At 38.7% G+C, this 22,251-nt stretch overlaps 1 protein-coding gene across 3 annotated transcripts in view; it reads left to right on the plus strand.

Moving 5' to 3' along the window:
- Nucleotides 1-22,251, plus strand: part of LOC118583210 (sodium channel protein type 2 subunit alpha) — a 143,964-nt gene that overhangs the window by 113,005 nt on the left and 8,708 nt on the right. For all 3 annotated transcript variants that reach the window (XM_036186625.1, XM_036186627.1, XM_036186626.1), the window contains exons 18-25: nt 404-524; nt 9,464-9,618; nt 11,190-11,363; nt 14,186-14,308; nt 16,498-16,779; nt 17,552-17,605; nt 20,795-20,932; nt 21,438-21,542. In XM_036186625.1, the coding sequence (XP_036042518.1) occupies nt 404-524; nt 9,464-9,618; nt 11,190-11,363; nt 14,186-14,308; nt 16,498-16,779; nt 17,552-17,605; nt 20,795-20,932; nt 21,438-21,542 (1,152 nt within the window). The remainder of the gene's footprint in view (nt 1-403; nt 525-9,463; nt 9,619-11,189; nt 11,364-14,185; nt 14,309-16,497; nt 16,780-17,551; nt 17,606-20,794; nt 20,933-21,437; nt 21,543-22,251) is intronic.

Raw genomic sequence — 22,251 nt, forward strand, 5'->3', positions numbered from 1 at the left:
TTTCTATATTTGACATGAAAATACACTTGTGCGGCTTTTGTTGGACGGGTCACAATTTTAGAATAAAATTTCATTTACAAATGAATTTGCAAAAGCAAGATCCCAGTGACCATATGGCTGGCAGTTTGCATAAGCTTTCTGTAGAATTCTATTTCAGAAATCTCATAGATACTTAAACAAAGGTTATTTAAGTGGCACTGTGTCTAAGAAAAAAATTCTCCAGTGCTGTATCTAATCTTGTGACCCCCACCTCTCCCAAAGCAGACTGGCATTATATTTAAGTTATTCTTAAATTACAGATCAAGAGAATGCATACAGAAGATTGGGGGTGGGACACGACTGAGCAGTCTTGGTTTGGATTAGAGAACATGTTTAAAAGCTTTTCTGTGGGATTGGTTTTCAGAAATTGAATGCAACTAGTTCATCTGAAGGCAGTACAGTTGATATAGGTGCTCCAGCGGAGGGAGAGCAGCCAGAGGCTGAACCAGAAGAATCCCTTGAGCCAGAAGCCTGTTTCACAGAAGGTAAGCAAGCAGTGGGGTGGTGTTGGTAACCTTCTCTCGTCTATCCATCTTTCCTGTGACCTGTCTACATCTCTCTATCCACTGCCTCTAATTACCCATGCCTGTTTATCTACCAACTATTCATTTATTTGCTTTGTTTTAAATCTCAAAACAAAGGCAACTTTTCTGACTACAGGCTTAAATTATGTAATTAGATCCTTTTTGCTTTTGAAGGTACTGATCACCTCTGAAACATGCTGCTGTTGGTGTATAAGTTTGCTTTCTGTTGCTGTGATAAAACCCTCTGACCAAAAGCAAAGTGGAGAAGAAAAGGTTTACTAATTGGACTTACATTTCTATATCACAGTCCACCATGAAGGAAGTCAAGACCGAAACCTAGAGGCAAGAACTGAAGCAGAGGCCATGGAAAAACATGGCTTACAAGTTTTCTCTCCTTGCTTTCTTAAACAACACATGATATTGGCCAAAAGATGGCAGCACCCCAGTGAACTAGGCACTCTCCTGTCAATCATTAACCAAGGAAGTGCCCCACAGATTTGCATACACATCAATCAGCTGGAGGCATCTTCTCAGTTGAGGTTCTCTCTTCTCGGATGACCTGAGTGAGATTGTGTTCATAAAAGAACCCAACCAGCACTATTGACTCTTCTGGCCTCCTAAATTAGCTAGCAAGACAGATAGCTAAATCAAATGCATAACTGTCAAAGATGTCAAAAAGAAAAGGAAAAGACTAGTAACGAAAATGAGTAAGGAAATAATCTGACATTTTTTGAGTGGTCATAGTATAGTGTACTAATTGATAAGTACATGTTTCAGTCTGACTTTGGGTAATAGTTTCGTGTATCAATGAAGGTCAAGTATTTTTGTGATTTTTTTTTTCAACAAAGGTGAAAGGTATAGGAAAACTAAAATACACTACATACTTCCATATGAGGCAACTGGTATCATCAGAGTACTCTCAAAAGGATTGTCTAAAGAAAGGGAAAATTACGTCATTTCTGATGAGGGTCAGTTATACCACTTAACAACAGTGCTGAATAGCAAACCATATGAAAGCCCTTAACTCCAAGTCACTCAGCTGAGCTTGACTGCTAAAGCTTGGGCATGATGCTCAGACTTTCCCGTCCCTAATTTTTGTTTGGATTTCTTTTTTTTAATTTATTTATTACTATTATTATTATCATCATCATCATCATCATCATCATCATCATCATCATCATTGTGTTTGAATTTTACACATCAGCACATCAGCCATGGGTTCCCCTGTCCTCCCGCCCCCTGCCCCCACCTTCCACCCATCCCCTCCCCTCTATTCCCATGTCCTCCAGGGCCAAGACTCCCCTGGGGATTCATTTAAACCTGGTGGATTCATTACAGGCAAGTCCAGTCCCCTCCTTCCAGGCTGAGCAAAGTGTCCCTGTGTAAGCCCAAGGTTCCAAACAGCCAGCTCATGCACTAAGGACAGGTCCCGGTCCTACAGCCTGGATGCCTCCCAAACAGTTCAAGCTATTCAATTGCCTCACTTATCTAGCAGGCCTGATCCAGCTGGGGCTCCACAGCCTTTGGTTCATAATTCATGTGCTTCCATTCATTTGGCTATTTGTCCCTGTGCTTTTTCCAATCTTGGTCTCAACAATTCATGCTCTTACAGTCCATCCTCTTTCTCGACAATTGGGCACCTGGAGCTCCACCTGGGGCCTGGCTGAGGATCTCTGCATCCACTTCTATCAGTTATTGGATGAGAGTTCCAGCTCGACTGTTAGGGTGTTTGGCCATCTGATCACCAGACTAGGTCAGATCAGGCTTTCTCTCAACCATTGCCAGCAGTCTACAGAGGATGTATCATCGTGGATTTCAGGGAACCTCTCCAGCACTCTGCCTATTCCTGTTCTCATGTGGTCTTCATTTATCATGGTCTGTTATTCCTTGTTCTCCCTTTCTGTTCTTGATCCCGCTGGGATCTCCTGCTCCCCTAAGCTTTCTTTCCCTCAAATCTTGCCCTTCATTACTCCCACTGTCGTCCAGGTTGTTCATGTAGATCTCATCCATTTCTCTGTCATTGGGCGTTCCCTGTGTCTTTCCTAGGGTCCCGTTTTCTAGGAAGCCTCCCTAGAGTTGTGTAGCAGTCTTGTCATCTTTGTTTTACATCTACTATCCTCCTATGAGTGAGTACATACCATGTTTGTCCTTCTGAGTCTGGGTTACCTCACTCAGGATGATTTTTTCTAGATCCATCCATTTGCTTGCAAACCTCATGATGTCATTGTTTTTCTCTGTTGAGTAGTACTCCATTGTGTATATGTACCATATTTGCTTTATCCGTTCTGCAGTTGAAGGGCATCTAGGTTGTTTCCAGGTTCTGGCTATTACAAACAATGCTGATAAGAACATAGCTGAGCAAATGCCCTTGTGGTATGATTGAGCATTCCTTGGGTATATGCCCAAGAGTGCTACAGCTGGGTCTTGGGGGAGATGGATTCCCAATTTTCTAAGGAAGCGCCATATTGATTTCCAAAGTGACTGTACAAGCTTGCATTCCCACCAGCAATAGCGGAGAGTTCCCCTTGCTCCACATCTTCTCCAGCAGAAGCTGTCTTCTGTGTTTTTGATCTTAGCCATTCTGACAGGTTTAAGATGGTATATCAGAGTCATTTTGATTTGCATTTCCTGGATAATTAGGGATGTTGAGCAATTCCTTAAATGTCTTTCAGCCATTTGAACTTCCTCTGTTGAGAATTTTCTGTTTAGTTCTATAGCCCATTTCTTAATTGGACTGTTGGGCATTTTGTTGTCTAATTTCTTGAGTTCTTTATATATTCTGGATATCAGCCCTCTGTCAGATGTGGGGTTGGTGAAGATCTTTTCCCATTCTGTAGGCTGTCGCTTTGTCTTGTTGACCATGTCCTTTGCTCTACAAAAGCTTCTCAGTTTCAGCAGGTCCCATTGATTGATTGTTTCTCTCAGTGTCTGTGCTACTGGTGTTATATTTAGAAAGTGATCTTCAGTGCGAATGCATTCAAGAGTACTTCCTACTTTCTCTTCTATCAGGTTCAGAGTAACTGGATTTATGTTGAGGTCTTTGATCCACTTGGACTTAAGTTTTGTGCATGATGACAGATATGGATCTATTTGCAGCCTTCTACACATTGACATCCAGTTATGCCAGCACCATTTGTTGAAGATGCTTTCTTTTTTCCATTGTACATTTTTGGCTTCTTTGTCAAAAATTATATGTTCATAGGTGTGCAGATTAAGGACTTCAATTCGATTCCATTGGTCCACATGTTGGTTTTTATGCCAGTACCAAGCTGTTTTTATTATGGTAGCTCTATAGTAGAGGTTGGGGTCAGGGATTGTGATGCCTCCAGAGGTTGTTTTATTGTACAGGATTCTTTTGGCTATCCTGGGTTTTTTGTTTTTCCATATGAAGTTGAGTATTATTCTTTCCAGATCTGTGAAGAATTGGTTGGTAATTTGATGGGGATTGCGTTGAATCTGTAGATTGCTTTTGGTAAGATCGCCATTTTTACTATGTTAATCCTGCCTATCCATAAGCATGGGAGGTCTTTCCATTTTCTGACATCTTCTTCAATTTCTTTTTTCAGGGACTTAAAGTTCTTGTCATATAGGTCCTTCACATGCTTAGTTAGAGTACTCCCAAGATATTTTATATCATTTGTGGCTATTGTAAAGGGTGATGTATCTCTGATTTCCTTCTCAGCCTGTTTGTCTATTGTATATAGGAGGGCTACTGATTTTTTTTTTTTTTAGTTGATCTTGTATCCTGCTATGTTGCTGAAGATTTTTATTGGCTGTATCAGTTCCTTGGTTGAATTTTTGGGGTCACTCATGTATACTATCATGTCATCTGCAAATAGGGAAAGCTTGACTTTTTCCTTTCCAATTTATATCCCCTTAATCTCCTTATGTTGCCTTATAGCTCTGGCTAGAACTTCAAGTACTATATTGAATAAGTATGGGGAGAGGGGACAGCCTTGCCTTGTTCCTGATTTTAGTGGTATTGCTTTGCGTTTCTCTCCATTTAATTTGATGTTGGCTGTTGGCTTGCTGTAGATTGCCTTTATTATGTTTAGGTATGTTCCCTGTATTCCTGATTGCTCCAAGACCTTTATCATGAAGGGGTGTTGTATTTTGTCAAATGCCTTTTCTGCGTCTAGTGAGATGATCATATAGTTTTTTTCTTTGAGTTGGTTTATATGGTGTATTACATAGACAGACTTTCATATGTTGAACCACCCTTGTATCCCTGGGATGAAGCCTACTTGATCAGGGTGGATAATTGTTTTGATATGTTCTTTGAGTCTGTTTGCCAGTATTTTATTGAGTATTTTTGCATCAATGTTCATGAGGGAGATCGGTCTTTAGTTCTCTTTCTTTGTTGCATCTTTGTTTGGTTTAGGAATCAGGGTAATTGTAGCCTCATAGAAAGAGTTTGGTAATATTCCTTCTGCTTCTATTGTGTGGAACAATTTAAAGATTATTGGTATTAAGTCTTCTTTGAAGATCTGGTAGAATTCTGCAGTGAAACCATCTGGTCCTGGGCTTTTTTTGGTTGGGAGACTTTTAATGACTGATTCTATTTCCTTAGGGGTTATTGGACAATTTAAATGGTTTATCTGGTCTTGATTTAACTTAGGTATGTGGTACCTATCCAGAAAATTATCCATTTCTTTTAGATTTTCCAGTTTTGTGGAGTACAGGTTTTTGAAGTATGACCTGATGATTCTCTGGATTTCCTCATTGTCTGTTGTTATGTGCCCCTTTTCATTTCTGATTTTGTTAATTTGGATGCTCTCTCTCTGTCTTTTGGTTAGTTTGGATAAGTAAGGGCTTGTCTATCTTGTTGATCTTCTCAAAGAACTAACTCTTTGTTTCATTAATCCTTTGTATTGTTCTCTTTATTTCTATTTTATTGATTTCAGCTCTCAATTTGATAATTTCCTGGCATCTGTTCCTCCTGGGAGACTTTGCTTCTTCCTGTTCAAGGGCTTTCAGGTGTGCTGTCAAGTCACTAGCGTGAGATTTCTCCAGCTTCTTTATGTGGGCATTTAGTGCTATGAATTTCCCTCTTAGCACTGCTTTCATAGTGTCCCATAAGTTTGGGTATGTGGTGTATTCGTTTTCATTGATCTCTAGGAAGTCTTTAATTTCTTTCTTTATTTCTTCCTTAACCCATTTTATTGGTGATTCAGTTGAGCATTATTCAGTTTCCATGAGATTGTAGGATTTCTGTAGTTTTTTCTATTGTTGAAATCTAACTTTAAACCATGGTGGTCCAATAAAACAGGAGGTTATTCCAATTGTTTTGTATCTGTTGAGATTTGCTTTGTGGCCAAGTATGTGGTCGAGTTTAGAGAAGTGTCCATGGGGTGCTGAGAAGAAGGTATAATCTTTTTTGTTTAGGTGGAATGTTCTGTAGATAACGATTAAGTCCATTTGAGCCATAACATCAGTTAAGTCCATTTTGTCTCTGTTAAGTTTCAATTTGTCTGATCTGTCCAGAGGTGAAAGTGGGGTGTTGAAGTCTCCCACTATTAATGTGTGGGGTTTTATATGTGATTTAAGCTTTAGTAATGTTTCTTTTACATATGTGGGTGCCCTTGTGTTTTGGGGCATAAATGTTCAGAACTGAGACTTCATCTTGGTGGATCTTTCCTGTGATGAGTATGTAATGTCCTTCATCATCTCTTTTGATTGATTTTAGTTTGAAGTCTATTTTGCTGGATATTAAGATGGCTACACCAGCTTGCTTCTTCAGACCATTTGATTGGAAAGTCTTTTCCCAGCCTTTTATTCTTAGGAGGTGTCTGTCTTTGAATTTGAGGTGTGTTTCTTGTATGCAGCAGAAAGATGGGTCCTGTTTTTGTATCCATTCTGTTAGTCTGTGTCTTTTTATAGGTGAATTAAGTCCATTGATATTAAGGGATATTAATGACCAGTGATTGTTCGTTCCTGTTATTATTTTTATTTTTTGGTGGTAGTGTGTGTGTACTTCACTTCTTTGGGTTTTACTGCTGTGGTGTTATCTATTGCCTGTGTTTTTTCATGGGTGTATGTGACTTCCTTAGGTTGGAATTTTCCTTCTAGTGCTTTCTGTAGGGCTGGGTTTGTGGATAAGTATTGTTTAAATCTGGTTTTGTCTTGGAAGGTCTTGTTCACTCCATCTATGATGATTGAAAGTTTTGCTGGGTATATTAGTTTAGGCTGGCATCCATGATCTCTTAGTGTCTGCATAATATCTGTCCAGGTCCTTCTGGCTTTCAAAGTCTCCATTGAGAAATCAGGTGTTATTCTGATGGGTTTGCCTTTATAAGTCACTTGGCCTTTTTCCTTTGCTGCCCTTAATATTCTTTCTTTATTCTGTATGTTTAGTTGTTTAATTATTATGTGGCGAGGGGACTTTTTTGGGGGGTCTAGTCTGTTTGGTGTTCTATAGGCTTCTTGTATCTTCATAGGCATTTTGTTCTTTAAGGTGGGAAAGTTTTCTTCTATGATCTTGTTAAATATATTTTCTGTGCCTTTGAGTTGGAATTCTTCTCCTTCCTCTATCCCTATTATTCGTAGGTTTGGTCTTTTCATGGTGTCCCAAATTTCTTGGACATTTTGGGTCATGACTTTGTTGGTTTTAGTGTTTTCTTTGACTGATGAATCTATTTCTTCTAACATATCTTCAACACCAGAGACCCTCTCTTCCATCTCTTGCATTCTATTGGTTATACTTGCCTCTGAAGTTCCTGTTTGTTTACTCAGATTTTCTATTTCCAGCATTCCTTCTGCTAGTGTCTTCTTGATTTTTTCTATTTCCCTCTTCAGGTCTTGGACTGTTTCCCTTGCTTTTTCATGGTTTTCTTTTAGGGACTTATTGTTTTCTTCTGCTTTCATTGTCCTTTCCTCTAGTTTTTTATAGCGTTCTTCCCATTTTTTGTTTGTCTGTTCCTCCACTTTATTTTTGATTTCTTCTATATAAGACTCTAGCCTCTTCATGATGTTACTTATAAGGTTGTTTCCTCCTCCTCCTCCTCCTCCTCCTCCTCCTCCTTCTTCTTCTTTTCTTCTTCTTCTTTTCTTCTTCTTCTTTTCTTCTTCTTCTTCTTCTTCTTCTTCTTCTTCTTCTTCTTCTTCTTCTTCTTCTTCTTCTTTCTCCTTCTCCTTCTTCTCCTCCTCCGTCTCCTTCTCCTTCTCCTCCTCCTTCTCCTCCTCCTTCTCCTTCTCCTTCTCCTTCTCCTTCTCCTTCTCCTTCTCCTTCTCCTTCTCCTTCTCCTTCTCCTTCTCCTTCTCCTTCTCCTTCTCCTTCTCCTTCTCCTTCTCCTTCTCCTTCTCCTTCTCCTTCTCCTTCTCCTTCTCCTTCTCCTTCTCCTTCTCCTTCTCCTTCTCCTTCTCCTTCTCCTTCTCCTTCTCCTTCTCCTTCTCCTTCTCCTTCTCCTTCTCCTTCTCCTTCTCCTTCTCCTTCTCCTTCCCTTCTCCTTCTCCTTCTCCTTCTCCTTCTCCTTCTCCTTCTCCTTCTTCTTCTCTTCTTCTTCTTCTTCTTCTTCTTCTTCCATTCCGTGATGTTTAGGTCTAGCTGTTGGAGAAGGGCTAGGTTCTGGTGATGCTGTATTGCTCTTTATTTTGTTATATGTACTTCTGCCTTGGTGTCTGCCCATCTCCTCGTGGGTTCGTTCTTGGTCTTATCAGTGTACTTGGTCCAGACAGAGCTGACAGATTTAGGGAGCCTCTCTCTGGTCCAGATGGAAGCTCTGGGCTGGATGGGAGCGCTGGTCCAGATGAGAGTGCTGGCTGGATAGGAGCTGGGGGACTGGACTCTGAGTCTCAGGAAGTCCCGGGGGTCTCCTTATCTTGTCCAGATGGGAGCTCCTCTTGTCCAGATGGGAGTTCCGGGACAGGATGGAAACTCTGGTCCAGATGGGAGTTCCAGGGCGGATGGGAGCTGGGGGCTGGTCTCTGAGTCTCAGGAAGTGGCTGGGGTCTTGGGCAAATGGGTGTAGGGGCAGGGTGTGGAGACTGCAGGGTCTGCCTGCAGTCTTGGAAAAGGGGAGCCTTACCACAGGGCCCACCGATTGGCTGGAAACTCTGAATTTCTTAATTGGTTCTTATAACTTCATGTTATCAATAGGACTTTTATAAGCTCCTACAATCTAGGCCCAAATCCATTTTATTCCATGAAATTCAGAAATTACACTTTATTGATGAGACTTTAATAAGACTTTACTTTATGATAATTGTTTTTGTGACTGTAAAACTTATTGAAAAAATCACTCTTACTACAATTTACATTCCCCAAGGGTAAGGCTGTTTTACATACTATAATTTTATGGTTTTCCTAGTACAAATCTTTGAATACAACAGTTCTTCAATAAATATTTATTGAAAAGCTTTTTACCTAGTACCTAACCTATTACATGTAGGTGCTTATTGAATTGTGGTTGATAATGATCAGAAACAAAGCAACCCAATTATTCAATAATAGCAAACATTTATATAAATTCCCATAATCTTATGGAGAGAAACATAATAGCATCTTTCACAAACCTTATGGTTAGATGGAGAAACTCTATTAAGCTATGAAGTGAACTAATCAAAATTCAAATACATGTAATTTTTATACAGAGTAGTAGGACTTACTCACAGGACAAAGGCAAAACAGAAAGATAAGCTGGAGTTATACTTTGTTTTTTCTGCATTTGAGTGTTTTATGGTATATTATAATACAGTTACATGCACATAAAAATAAATAATCATCTAACCGATCATTGAAAGGCTAGACTGTTGGTTTTGATTTCTGTAAGTGGAAGCCATCTTTAAAATAAAGTTGTTTCTAATACACTATGTAGTAATAACATAGGTGCATGTCCCACCTTCACAATGATGCCCCAAGAGTGACTGGTGGCCTTTCTTCCATCCGCTGTCATGTCTTCCAGACTGTGTGAGGAAGTTCAAGTGTTGTCAGATAAGCATAGAAGAAGGCAAAGGCAAGCTCTGGTGGAACTTGAGGAAGACATGCTACAAGATCGTGGAGCACAACTGGTTTGAAACCTTCATCGTCTTCATGATCCTGCTCAGCAGCGGTGCTCTGGTGGGTGATGCAGAGCCTGCCCCCTCGACGTTTTCCTTCTCCCTCTGTTGAACCTCATTTTACCCATCTGCAGAGCAGACTGTTGGGAAAAGTGGAAGATGTGTGTGGAAGGGCCCTTAAGAGCATTACACTGCTCCAAGAGCCAGATAGGATTACACCCAGACAGTGATATCTCAAAAAGAATATCTCTGACTTTTAGTTACCAGGGGCAGCTCCTTTTCTTTGTTTTTGATAGTGAGTTTTATTCTTGTATTCTCAAGTCTATTATTACCCTTTTCAGTGCTGACTGAATTTTAGCCATATCTTATTTAGGAAACAGATTTTAGAGTGTCCGTGCAATGCACCTTCCAGCAAAGGGGACAATCAATGGCACTTCTTCAGAAGGGCTATGCAGATACGATGTGGGGCTGGCAGCTGAAGTGGAGGCTGCTTAATGGAAGGCCCTTGCTGGAACAAATCACTTGACTTGTTCACACCAGTTCACCTGCCAGCCACTGTGAATGGTGACCAGGCTTACTTAATTTCTAAAAGCATTACAAACCTAGCTTGCATCTGACTTCATGTAATAGGATGAATAATTTAATCAAATATTCACTAATATTACAAAATGGGGTGACCATTTTCCCATTTTGTGATGTGACAGTAGTTGCACTTCCTTTACTTATAATTCGCTGAAAGTGTTTTGGGAGTAAGTTTTCATTAGCAGGATGGCTACCTTGCTTCTGGGGGCCTTTTAGCCCACTTCTGCTTTAACTGAGTCCTGCATCCTGCCATCTGCTCAGTTAAGAGAGTATCTGAGTCCTCACCAGCCTGTGACTTTCCTGTAAGAGCCGTTGGCTCCCTGGTATCCTCAGTCACAGCTCACCAAAACACATGCTCTTGCTCACACAGGAGCTGGCTTCTGGGGGCCTCGAGCTTGAGCTCCATTCTAAGCTCCAAAGCCCTTATGCAGAGCCCCATCATAAATCTAGATGACCTCCTTCTCTAAAAAGAAAACCTTCTTAGTTCCTTGACACAGGCCACAACACACTGTTTTGACATTTTTTTTTTTTAAAAAAGGGCTTGTGCTAAAAGGTCTTTTCTTTCTAAAAGGCTCAGGGGTCCCTGTAAAATGACCATATCCTTTCTTTCCTAAGAGATATAGAATGATGGCAGCTTCCAAAGACACCCACAACTGCTGGAGAAAGTGAAGAGATCACTTTTCCCCCTTTCCCAGATTCAGGAGACTCCTTGTTTACACATTCCTGGGAGGTGGTTGTCAGTCACTCTGGATCTGAGCTATTTCTAAATGATACCACCTCTTGCTTAAGAAAGAAACATCTGACCTTCTCTTACACATCTTTAGCTCTTTGGGGATAATCTCAATATCCAGATTTTAGAATTGTGTGAGTCTCTCAGTCGGCTGCAATGCCCAGGTGCTCTTCATATGTGCAGCTAACTGTGAAGCCAGGGCATTGTGATGACCCTCCTGCCCCTGACTGAAGAAGGCAGCTTTTCATTTCCTTTTTTTTTCCAATACACAAAGTGGAAACTGTTCTTGACAACATTCAATATCATGTTATCATTTGCAGGCCTTTGAAGACATATACATCGAGCAGCGAAAGACCATCAAGACCATGCTGGAGTATGCTGACAAGGTCTTCACTTACATCTTCATCCTGGAGATGCTTCTCAAATGGGTTGCCTATGGTTTCCAAATGTATTTCACCAATGCCTGGTGCTGGCTGGACTTCTTGATTGTTGATGTGAGTACTCTGAAGTTCCCTCTTCTATTTTTTGGCAGGAGATGATTAGCCTTGGTCCCAGCTGTGGCCAGCAGTACAGAGCAGGCACTCTGGGACACACTGGTGTAGTCCAAATACAAGTGCTATTTTCTACTTCTCCAGTGGAATTATATCTGAGAATTATACATTTTGTCAATTTAAGTGCCACCTTATATTTAGTGACTTAGTTTGAAAAATAACATTTGAATCAGTGTATTAAATTCTAAGCTATGCAAAAGTAAAGTTGTTTTCTAACTTTGTCTTTAATTCTCACATTTCACACAGTTATGGTTGCTAAAATTCTTCATGAGCATCTCTGGCAATAGAATTTGTCTGCAGTTGAGCCTGCTGAGAAACGTGTCCCATACGTAGAATATCAATTGCATGTAAATTTGAAAGTCCAAAACCAATCAATATCACTGGATTTATCTGGTGATTAAAAACAGATTGCCTAGCTAATATTTAAAGGACTTATTAATTTGCATTAGTGTTTAAAGATATTAAGATGGACTATCAGAATACAGAAGGATTTAAAGTAATTGAATATGGTAAATTATTCCTAAATGTAACATGCAAAGGGTACATGAAGAACTACATTAAAAATCTTCTTGAAATGCAGAAATTAAAGCCACACATGTTTATGTTTGACAATTACAAGCAACAAAACAAGTATGTCAAATATGCCATCGCTCTTCCTTTCGTGTGACAGGTCGTGTAAGACACCATTCTTTTTACTTTTTGTGTGTGATTGTGACAGATCAGTAGCTTGATGATGGCATAGCTAAAATTTAACATATAAACAAGGATAAGTTATTATATCCATATTAACTAAATATAAAGAAACCCAAAAAGAAAGTTAATTGTCTGCCTGAACTAACATTGTCCAATATACATTATCTAATATGAACTCACATTGTCTAGTATACTCTGAAAATCTACTGTTTTAGATTTGTGCATACTCTTATGATTGTACATTAAACTGGTTGAAACTTTGTTGAAAACCAAATATTCTTTCTAATAATCTGTGTTCTTATGGAGCTATAAGTAGAAATGTCATGTCTCTGGTCCTAAGGGAGCTTAAGGTTGAGTGGTAAGGACAAATGTGCAATTTCCCTGGAGGAAAGGTTTCTTGAGGGTAGAGTAAACCAGGGTTTGAGTGGACAGGATGCCACTGGCTCCAGAGGAGGGAGGGACACTGACTTGTGCCACCCTCGAGCACTAGTACTCGAGGGTGAGCATAGGTGGGGGGGTAGGAGGCAAAGGTTTGTAAGTGGAAGACAAAATCAGACAGACAAGTGCTGGCGGAACCTGTGATACCATCCAAAGAAATGTGAACTTAGGGGTTTAGTGGACAGGAAGATTTTGAAGAATATCTTCCAACAAACAAAAGCGCAGAAGATTAAAGATGTCTGTGGTGTCCCAGGAAGATCCAGAGGCACCTCCTTTTCAAGCGTGGCTAAACAGCTTACTGAAAGTGACATGGCTTACCCCTTCAGTTCTCTGAAAGTTCTGCCCTGGTTCAGGGCATTGTTCATTTGTCTCATTTTTCTTTCGTCCATTAATGTATATCTCTCCCTCGGATTCTTCTTTTTTTTTTTTTAAAGATTTATTTATTTATTATGTTTGCAGAAGAGGGCGCCAGATCTCATTATAGATGGTTGTGAGCCACCATGTGGTTGCTGGGAATTGAACTCAGGACCTCTGGAAGAGCAGTTGGTGCTCTTAACCTCTGAGCCTTCTTTCTCCCTTGGGTTCTGTCTTCAGAGAATGTAAAGCACTCCAGATTCTCCAGGCTTACATTTGGAAAGCCTTCACAATTCTTGATAATTCACTTTATTCCTCAGTTATCTATGAAGAGAAGACTTAGAAAGCCCTGAACTACCTAGATGAATTTTGTACTTAAATTTGGAGACTTTGCTTTCAGATTATATATGCAAAATTAGTTTAAATAAACCAAGGTTTTGTAAAAAGAAATTCTGTTTACTTCTGTTATTTTTCTTAGAAAATATTTTTCAAATATGTATTATCACAATACTTTCAAAAAACTCTATTATGTATTTGCTTCTGATTATCTGATTTTCAAATTTTGGTGTGCTTTAGAATGAGATAATGTTTCTTTTCTGAGTTCATATAATAGTCATAACTCCCAAAGGTAACTGGGTATTTTAGTGATGACTATGACAACTTTTCTTTTTTTTTAACTGAGATTTTTAGAATTATTACCAATAGCACTAGTAATCTGTATAAATGACTAAAGAAAATAACAACCTTAAACTTCTTTAATTATACTAAATTCTCAACTTTTCTTTCTTTTCATTCATTAATTTTACTTGCTTTAATTAATGATGTCTCAAAATGTGGTTTATGAATCATCACTGTTGCTTTTACCAGAGAACTTAGAAAAATATAAATTTCCTGAATGTACTAAATCAAACTCCACCAGCTCTCAATGTTTTTTTAATTGAAGTTAGATTTTTTTCTTCCATACAAATTTTGATCACAGCTTCCCCTTCCCCAACTGCTCCCAGATTCTCCCCTCTACCCCAGCTCCCGAATCCATATCCTTTCTTTCTCTGTTATTAGAAAACAGGCATCTAAAAAAAAAAAAAGTCTGGAAAGACATGACAAACAGAGAGTGACATTTCTGTTATGGCACTCAGTGACCTTGACAAGTTCTGGGTGGTGTAGAAACTCGCCGAAGTTCAAGAACTGCTTGCTTCTCTGTTGCAGAGAGCAAGGTTGAGGGGTGTGTAGACACTTGTATCTATAACTTTTAATCAATTGTCTGCTCTTTTTCTGTATAGGTATCATTGGTTAGCTTAACTGCAAATGCCTTGGGTTATTCAGAACTTGGTGCCATCAAATCCCTCAGAACATTAAGAGCTCTAAGGCCACTCAGAGCCTTATCCCGGTTTGAAGGAATGAGGGTAAGACCAAACATCTTAGAATCTGCTGTGATTAAGAACAACCTGAAACTTTCTACAGTAGGAAGGGCAAATCCATCTTCATGTTCACATAACCAACCAATCTGCAATATGTATTCAATGTCCCTAGTGCATATCATCATTTGACTCAACAGAACACAATGCTCAATGCTCTCAATTCTCTTCATTTTCCTTGGGGAATTCTTGATCATATCTCATAGATTGCTGATATGAACCAAGATTACCTATCATCCCTCTATTGTGAAATGCGCAGGGCCTCTTACTTGATGTCATTTAAAATAAACCAATCATGACTCATCCTTTCTTCACTTCGCTTGTATTATGTACTTGGTGCCTGTTGAAGTCTGAATCTGGCCTTTTGGTTTTTAAGCACAGACAGAAATATCTAAAAAGTAGGTCAGCTGTAGAAATCTAATACTCCCTTAGAAAGGCAGTACAAAGGACCAGGAGGAATTCATGCTGACATTTGTTATCCCCTGGGACAAAAGCCCAAGAACACATATCATCACCACCTAGAAAATAATTGTACCCTGTCTCCATGGTATGGTATTGAGTATTTAAAAAAAAAAAAAAGAAACACTTGTAGGAATGGATGCTTTTTGTGATACTTAAAAGTTTCCTGTAATCCTAGCACTCAAAAATTTGAGGCAATAGGATTGCCAGCCTACACAGTCAGTTCCAAGCCAGGCTGAACTACAAAGGGACACCCTGTCTCAAAAACTCTTTACAAGACAAGACAAAAACAGAAATGAAAATAGTCCTCAGACTTCATCAGAGTGTTATAAGCACAGCCATAGATGAATGCTATGTGTTGGTGTGTAGGTATGTTTGCGCATGTTTTTCTATGTATAGAAAGAAATGATTGGTTAGCTGTTGGATTTGTTTTCTCTTTAGCAATTAAATAAAGCCATGCTTTTACAGTAGTAAGCTTAATAAACAAATGATGTTAAATGATCTGTACTATAATATGTTTCATTTTCTATGTCAAATTCATCTCTCATATACTCCCACTTCCTCTTTCTTGGCCTTGGGACCAAATCCCAGGTCTTGTGTATGATAGGCAGGTGCTCTGTATCACACTGTACCCTCAAATGTTCTCCTCTGGTCTCAATTTAGTATTGCATACTTGGTATTGTTCATAAGAATTTATGAATTTATGTCATTATTTGTTTTTTTTCTTCTCAAGGTATTTTTAAATTATATTTGTGTTTTAATTTTACATATCAGCCATGGGTTCCCCTGTCCTCCCCCTTCTGCCCCCACTCCCACCTTCCCCCCAGCCCCTCCCCTCCATTCCCATCTCCTCCAGGGCAAAGACTCCCATGGGGATTCAGCTCAACCTGGTAGATTCAGTCCAGGCAGGTCCAGTCCCCTCCTTCCAGGCTGAGCAAAGTGTCCCATCATATGCCCCAGGTTCAAAACAGCCAGCTCATGCACTAATTACTTGTTGATTTTAATTATCTTCATTCCTTGTGAAAAATCTCCTCCTACATATATATACTTGCTTAGCCCCCAAGAAAGAATTCCACAATGTAAAATTCATTTCATGTTCTTCTGAAATTTAGAATTTAAAAAGTCTTAGATCAAGCTATTGAATATTTCTACCCAACCTTCAACTTTGAGGAGTGATATATTTTTTCTATAACTTGACTTATTTTCTTTGTTATATTAAAATATTATATTTTATATTATGTGTGTAGCTATTGTGCCACATGTATGTAATGTTGGCCTTAGAAGCTAGAATAGGATGTCTTAATCTCTGTAGTGAGTTACAGTTCTGAGCCTCCATGTTGATATCGGGAACCAAACCTAGATCCCCTTGATCTAGGAGTCATTTCTCCAGACCACTATTCTCTCTTTTCTTTTTTAAGACGCACTTAGGTATTTTCTCTGTATGTTTGTATGCCAGTGTATGTGTGTGTGCAACACAAGCATTGATGCCCTTGAGGCTAGAAAAAGGTGTTAGATCCCTGAAACTGCAGTTACAGGAGAATGTTAGCCACCTGACATGGGTGCTGAGAACCCAGCCTAGGTATTCTCAAAGAGCAACAGTGCTCACAACAGTTCAACCATTTTCCAAGCTGAAATCATTATTTTCTAATAACATTTGAAAGGCAGAGAATATAAATACTTGTCCTTTCATGGGTTTCTTCCCTCTCCTCCTGTGCCAGGTTGTTGTAAATGCTCTTCTGGGTGCCATCCCATCCATAATGAATGTACTTCTGGTCTGCCTGATCTTTTGGCTAATATTCAGTATTATGGGAGTGAACCTCTTTGCTGGCAAGTTCTATCACTGCATCAACTATACCACGGGGGAAATGTTTGATGTGAGTGTGGTCAACAACTTCAGTGAGTGCCAAGCACTCATAGAGAACAACCAGACAGCCAGATGGAAGAATGTCAAAGTCAACTTTGATAATGTGGGACTTGGATATCTTTCTCTGCTTCAAGTAGTAAGTGACCACCTGATTATTGCTTGCAATGAGTCTAAAGTTTTTTTTCCTCCACAATTAAATGTTCCCTCACTGCTGTTAGAGTGACTGCCCTCAAAGAGAAGAAAGATAACACATGTTTGCTGCAGGCTGCACACTGTTTGTGGAAATGTTAATTAGTAAGCCTTAATGAGAAACACTGAAGGGATCCTTCAAAAAAGAACTATTGTATGATCTGGTGATTCCAGTCCTGGGCACGTGTCCAAAGGAAATGCAAACTCAGTGTGTGAAAACATGTCTACATTCTCATGTCTTTCATATACATTCTGATTGTCATTGCAGCAACATTACCCATGATAGCCTTCTAAGTCAATCAGTGGATGAATGTCTAAATAAAATGGTATATGCACACATGGAATAATATTCAACCCTGTTTCATGCTGATACTCTGTTCCTGAATGCTTTCCTAGGTTCTTTCTAATAATTGTTCTAATAATCACATCAGAGTCAAAGGCTGTTGAGGTGACTTTTATGATCTTATATTGTGATTTATATTATCTTATATTGTCTTTGTAGAGCTCTAAGAGACATGTTACTACACATATACACTATGTAGTGTGCACTCAAATGAAGCCTATCTTTCACCAAATATTTGCCATTTCTTTGTGGTGAAATATCTAAAATACTGTCTCCCAGCATTTTAGTCTCATCTTTTGTTAGTACTTCTACCCTGAAGATTTATTTTCTAAACTATAAATCAAGAGAAAAACTAAGTATTTTGACTCTTTTACAGGCCACATTTAAAGGATGGATGGACATCATGTATGCAGCTGTTGACTCAAGAAATGTAAGTCTATTGAGACCAGAAATGAATATATCCATATTATTGTAAATTGTCAATGGCAAACAACAACAGAAAAAAATGGTATAGTTATAGGTCAGTTTACCAAACACAACTATTTTACCAAAATAAAGTACTCACGTTATTTCTTTAAAATTATTTTTGTCTGGGATCCTAGTCTTTACTTACAGAGTTAAAATTTCTTAACATGCTAAAGGCCTAATAGTCCCCTTAAAAATAATTAGTAGCCCAAAAAATTGAAGCTGGCCAGTTTTTCAAATTTTAATTAGAAAGTTTTTCTCAAGTCATTGTAAATTTTTAATAAGATTTATTTTATTTTATTTTATGTGTGTCAGTGTTTTTTGCCTACTTGTATGTCTGTGCATCACACATGTGCCTGGTGCCCATAGAGCCCAGAAGAGGGCGTTAGATCCCAGGGAGCTAGCTGGAGTAACAGACAGTTGTGAAGCACCATGTGAGTGCTGGGAATTGAGTTCTGCTCCACTGGGAGAGCAGCAAATACTCCTAACTGCAAACCATCCCTCCAGCCCCTCACTGTGATTTCTTATTTTGCTTTTCTCTCTTTTTTTCCTCTGTCTTTTCTAATAAGCTTGGGCCTTGACGTTTAAATTTTTATGAACTGTATTTTTGAAATGAGACATTTTATTTTTATGAACAAAAATCCTCCTCAGGGCAATTTTTTTCATGTGCCATACGTTTCCTCCAGCCTCTGATCTTCTGTGGGGACGGATATGACTAATAATGACAAATGGTGGGGAGCACAGGAAACACAACAAGCCAAAACCTACTAGTGTCTCCTGACGGGAGGCGGCAGTGTGTGTGTGAGAGAAGGCAGAGATTTGCAAAATCAACCTTATAAATGCAGTGGAGTTTTTTGCTTCAATTTTTATTAATCTCATACAGTTGATCAAGGAAGAAAGGACATTTTGGAAAGAGACTGATTTATGGTTTACTAGAGCCCCAGATTACTCTCAAAATGTCATTTCTCTGTACCAGCAATTAGCTCTGTATTAAAAAATCCCTGAGTTGTTTTTACTAACCTCATAAAAACACACAGAAGAGAATTGGATAGAAGACCATTAGAGGCAGAAAATACTAAAAAGCCCTGCAATGCATCAGCAATCCCAGCTATGAGAGTTTTCTGAATCATGATTGAAAATGTTTTACTTGTCACTCGGGATACCAAGGGCAACCTCATGTTATCCTGTTTAATTTTGCACAGTAGCCTTGCGTGCTTGGTACTAACTCTTTGTATTATTGAAGCAGCGAGGCTCAACACACTCGATGCAGAACGTTTTTTGAACTCTGCCAAGAAACTGTTTCTACAGGAGCTCTCTCTACCTCTTTGATTAGTTCATCCAGAGCTATTTCTACCTTAGCAACAGCGCCTACATGGCACACAGCTTACTGTGCATCTCTGTTAGTAACCTAGCAGAAACTGTCTGCTACCTAAGCGCTCACACTCATACATCTGGCAGAAGACAAAAGCCAACTGGCCACTGAGACAATGAGGAAGACTTTCTGGCTTTTTCTTTTACTTTCATTTTTTATTTAATGTATTTATTTGAGATAGGCTCTCACTGTGTAGTCCTGGCTGACTTGGAACTCTCTATGTAGACCAGGCTAGCCAGAAACTCACAGAGATCCACCAGCCTCTGCCTCTTCAGTGATGGGATTAAAGGCTGTGCCACTGTGCCAGGTTCCTTCTTTTACTTTCATTAGACACACACACACACATACACACACACACACACACACACACACACACACACACACACCACTAGATAAATAGAATAAAATAGTTGGGTATTAAGATATTATTTGCTTTTTGCAACATATTCTTGGGAAATTTTTACTCCTGTACAAGTGTACAGGACAGTTAATCTATGTACAGAAGTGAACAAAAGATTATGAAATGACAAGAACTGGAATCAACTGAAAAATAATAGCAACAAGTAAGTATTATGTACTAGCAGAAATGACTGTAGATGTGTTAAGACAAAAAACTGCATATACATCACAATTGTGTTTATTGGCTCAAAACTGGTACAAAATAAACCTACTATTTAAGAATATCAAGGTATCAATTCTCAAAAATGGAGGCTAATGTTGCTACCAGTGATGGTAGCATCTATGTTGCGGAAGAATAAACACATCAGGATTTCTGAAGTACCTGAGTTGTGTGTTTTTCTTATAAAAGGGGGTATTTCATTTAACCTTATATATTAGACACTTTAGTATATTGCATTTAATTTTATAAAATTTGAAGATATCATATTACACTGTTATACATTCATATACATATAGATAAGTCAAATGGCCAGCAAACAATACCTAGTTTTATAATCATTTTGATTTCTACCTTATCATGTTTCACTTATAAATGTTTGTTACAACCCTTAAAACTGATGTTCCAATACAATAAGTTGCATTCTTTATCACCGATGATTGACTCACTGAGTTATTAGAAACATACTGTGAGACTTGAAGTTTTTATTATAACAGAAGCTTTTTTCCCCCAAGGTCTAGTCAACAGAGGACTGTTGTAATACAGACTGCACCTACTGGAGAGAGTGAGTCACTCTACCCACTATCAGGAAGGACAAACTCTGCCAACCTACTCATACATACATGTACAATGTGATTTCTAGCCTACTTGGGAAGTGTGTACTATTAAATTTTCCACAACTACCCATCACTATGGGTTGATCTTGGCCTTAAGCACTTTTCTACATGTTAACATATTTAACTTTCACGAGTTACTGTAAAAGGTATAGGTTCTAGTGTTTCCATTTCACAGGTGAGAGAACTAGGCAGAGAAAGTAAATATTACCTATTTTAAAATAGAATAATAATGAGACTCTGACTTCTCTACTGTGGGGCGAGGTAACTCTATCTACATGCCATGTTGTGATCTTTGCTTATTAAGGAGAAGAATGTTCACAGTCTAAGGGTTTATTGAGTGAAATTATTATAATTATTTAAGTTTCTGCTTGAATGTTTTCATTTTCTCAAGTCAGCGAATAGTCTTTCAGGATTCAACAGGCACATTAGAACTGGTTGTTCCTGAAACCTGTTCAATATTCGTCTGTTTCATATTTAGAGATTTGAAAAGTCAATGATGTACTTTTTATGAAACTATTCAATCTAATGGTTACCATTCTTATATTTTAGGTAGAATTGCAACCCAAATATGAAGACAATCTCTACATGTACCTTTACTTTGTCATCTTCATTATTTTCGGCTCATTCTTCACACTGAATCTTTTCATTGGTGTCATCATAGACAACTTCAACCAACAGAAAAAGAAGATAAGTATATCTAGGCGCTCTCTGCACTGGGATGATTGAGCTGAGCCCAACACAATACTGCCATTGTGCTGCAAAATGCATTTGCCAAGGAAAACAAGGCAAACTTCAGAAAGTCTGCTGTGATTTAATGAGTTGTAAGAGATTAGGTCAGCCAGGCATGGTGGTATACCCGTCTTTAATGCCAGCACTTGAGGCAAGCGTATCTCCATGAGTTGGAGGCCAGCCTGGTCTACAGTGAGCTCCAGGACAACCAGGGCTATGCAGAGAAGCCATGCCTTGAAAATGAAAATTTTTAAAAAAAGAGTGTAGGTCATTTATAATTTAGATCCAACACTTTGAAGGCGCCAGTGAGCTAATGTGCCTAACTAACATGTTGACTGAGTTTTGATCTTCATGAATGATAATTAGCAGCATTAGAAGTGCTGACTTTCACACAGGCACTCACATAGATTTTCCAGCTAGCAAAGAACATGGTTTTAACAATGTTTTGTTTTTCTTTCTTTACTTTGGAGGCCAAGACATCTTTATGACAGAAGAACAGAAGAAATACTACAATGCAATGAAGAAGCTGGGATCCAAGAAACCGCAAAAACCGATACCTCGACCTGCTGTAAGAACAGAATTCTTTCTTTTCAGTGAGCACTATGGTATCTGTCATTTTCACAGCTAAAATTCCAGAAAGGAGTATCTTTCTGAATTTGTAACCCCATATTTATATTCTAACTTGATAGCCTAAATATATGCCATGTATCTGCATATGTCAAAATTATTTAATATATAATGTTACATACAACCATATAAAACACATGTAAATGCTTTTTTAGTCTGAAATGATGGCAGATCACAAAGAATTAGAGACATTAAGGTATTCTTATAATGTAGAGATGATACTACAAGTGTTTACATATGTGTCATGTGGACACAATGGATGCCCTCTGACTGCCTTGTATTTTGATTGGCACAGCTTAGGTAGTCTCACTGCCTGCTCAACTCGGGAGGTTGAATGAAATCATGAATGAATCACAGTCACAGGTTTTTTTTCTTCTGATTTTAAATATAATGAATATTTGTATTTTCCCAACTCTTCTGCCCTGAAGTGGGGTCATGCCATGCCTTCTATGATTTTTATAGCTTTTCCAGTTGTACATTTTTCTTTTCTTTTCTTTTCCTTCTTTCTTTTTTCTTATAGAAGAGTTTGTTCAGGGCTTACCATTTCAGAGGATGAGAGTTCATGACTGTCATGACAGAGAGCAGGCAGGCAGGCAGGCATGGTACTGGAGTAGTAACGGAGTAATTGAGAGCTTACAATTAATCAACAA

Source organism: Onychomys torridus, chromosome 4 (assembly GCF_903995425.1).
Source record: "Onychomys torridus chromosome 4, mOncTor1.1, whole genome shotgun sequence".
NCBI classification, from domain to species: Eukaryota; Metazoa; Chordata; class Mammalia; order Rodentia; family Cricetidae; genus Onychomys; species Onychomys torridus.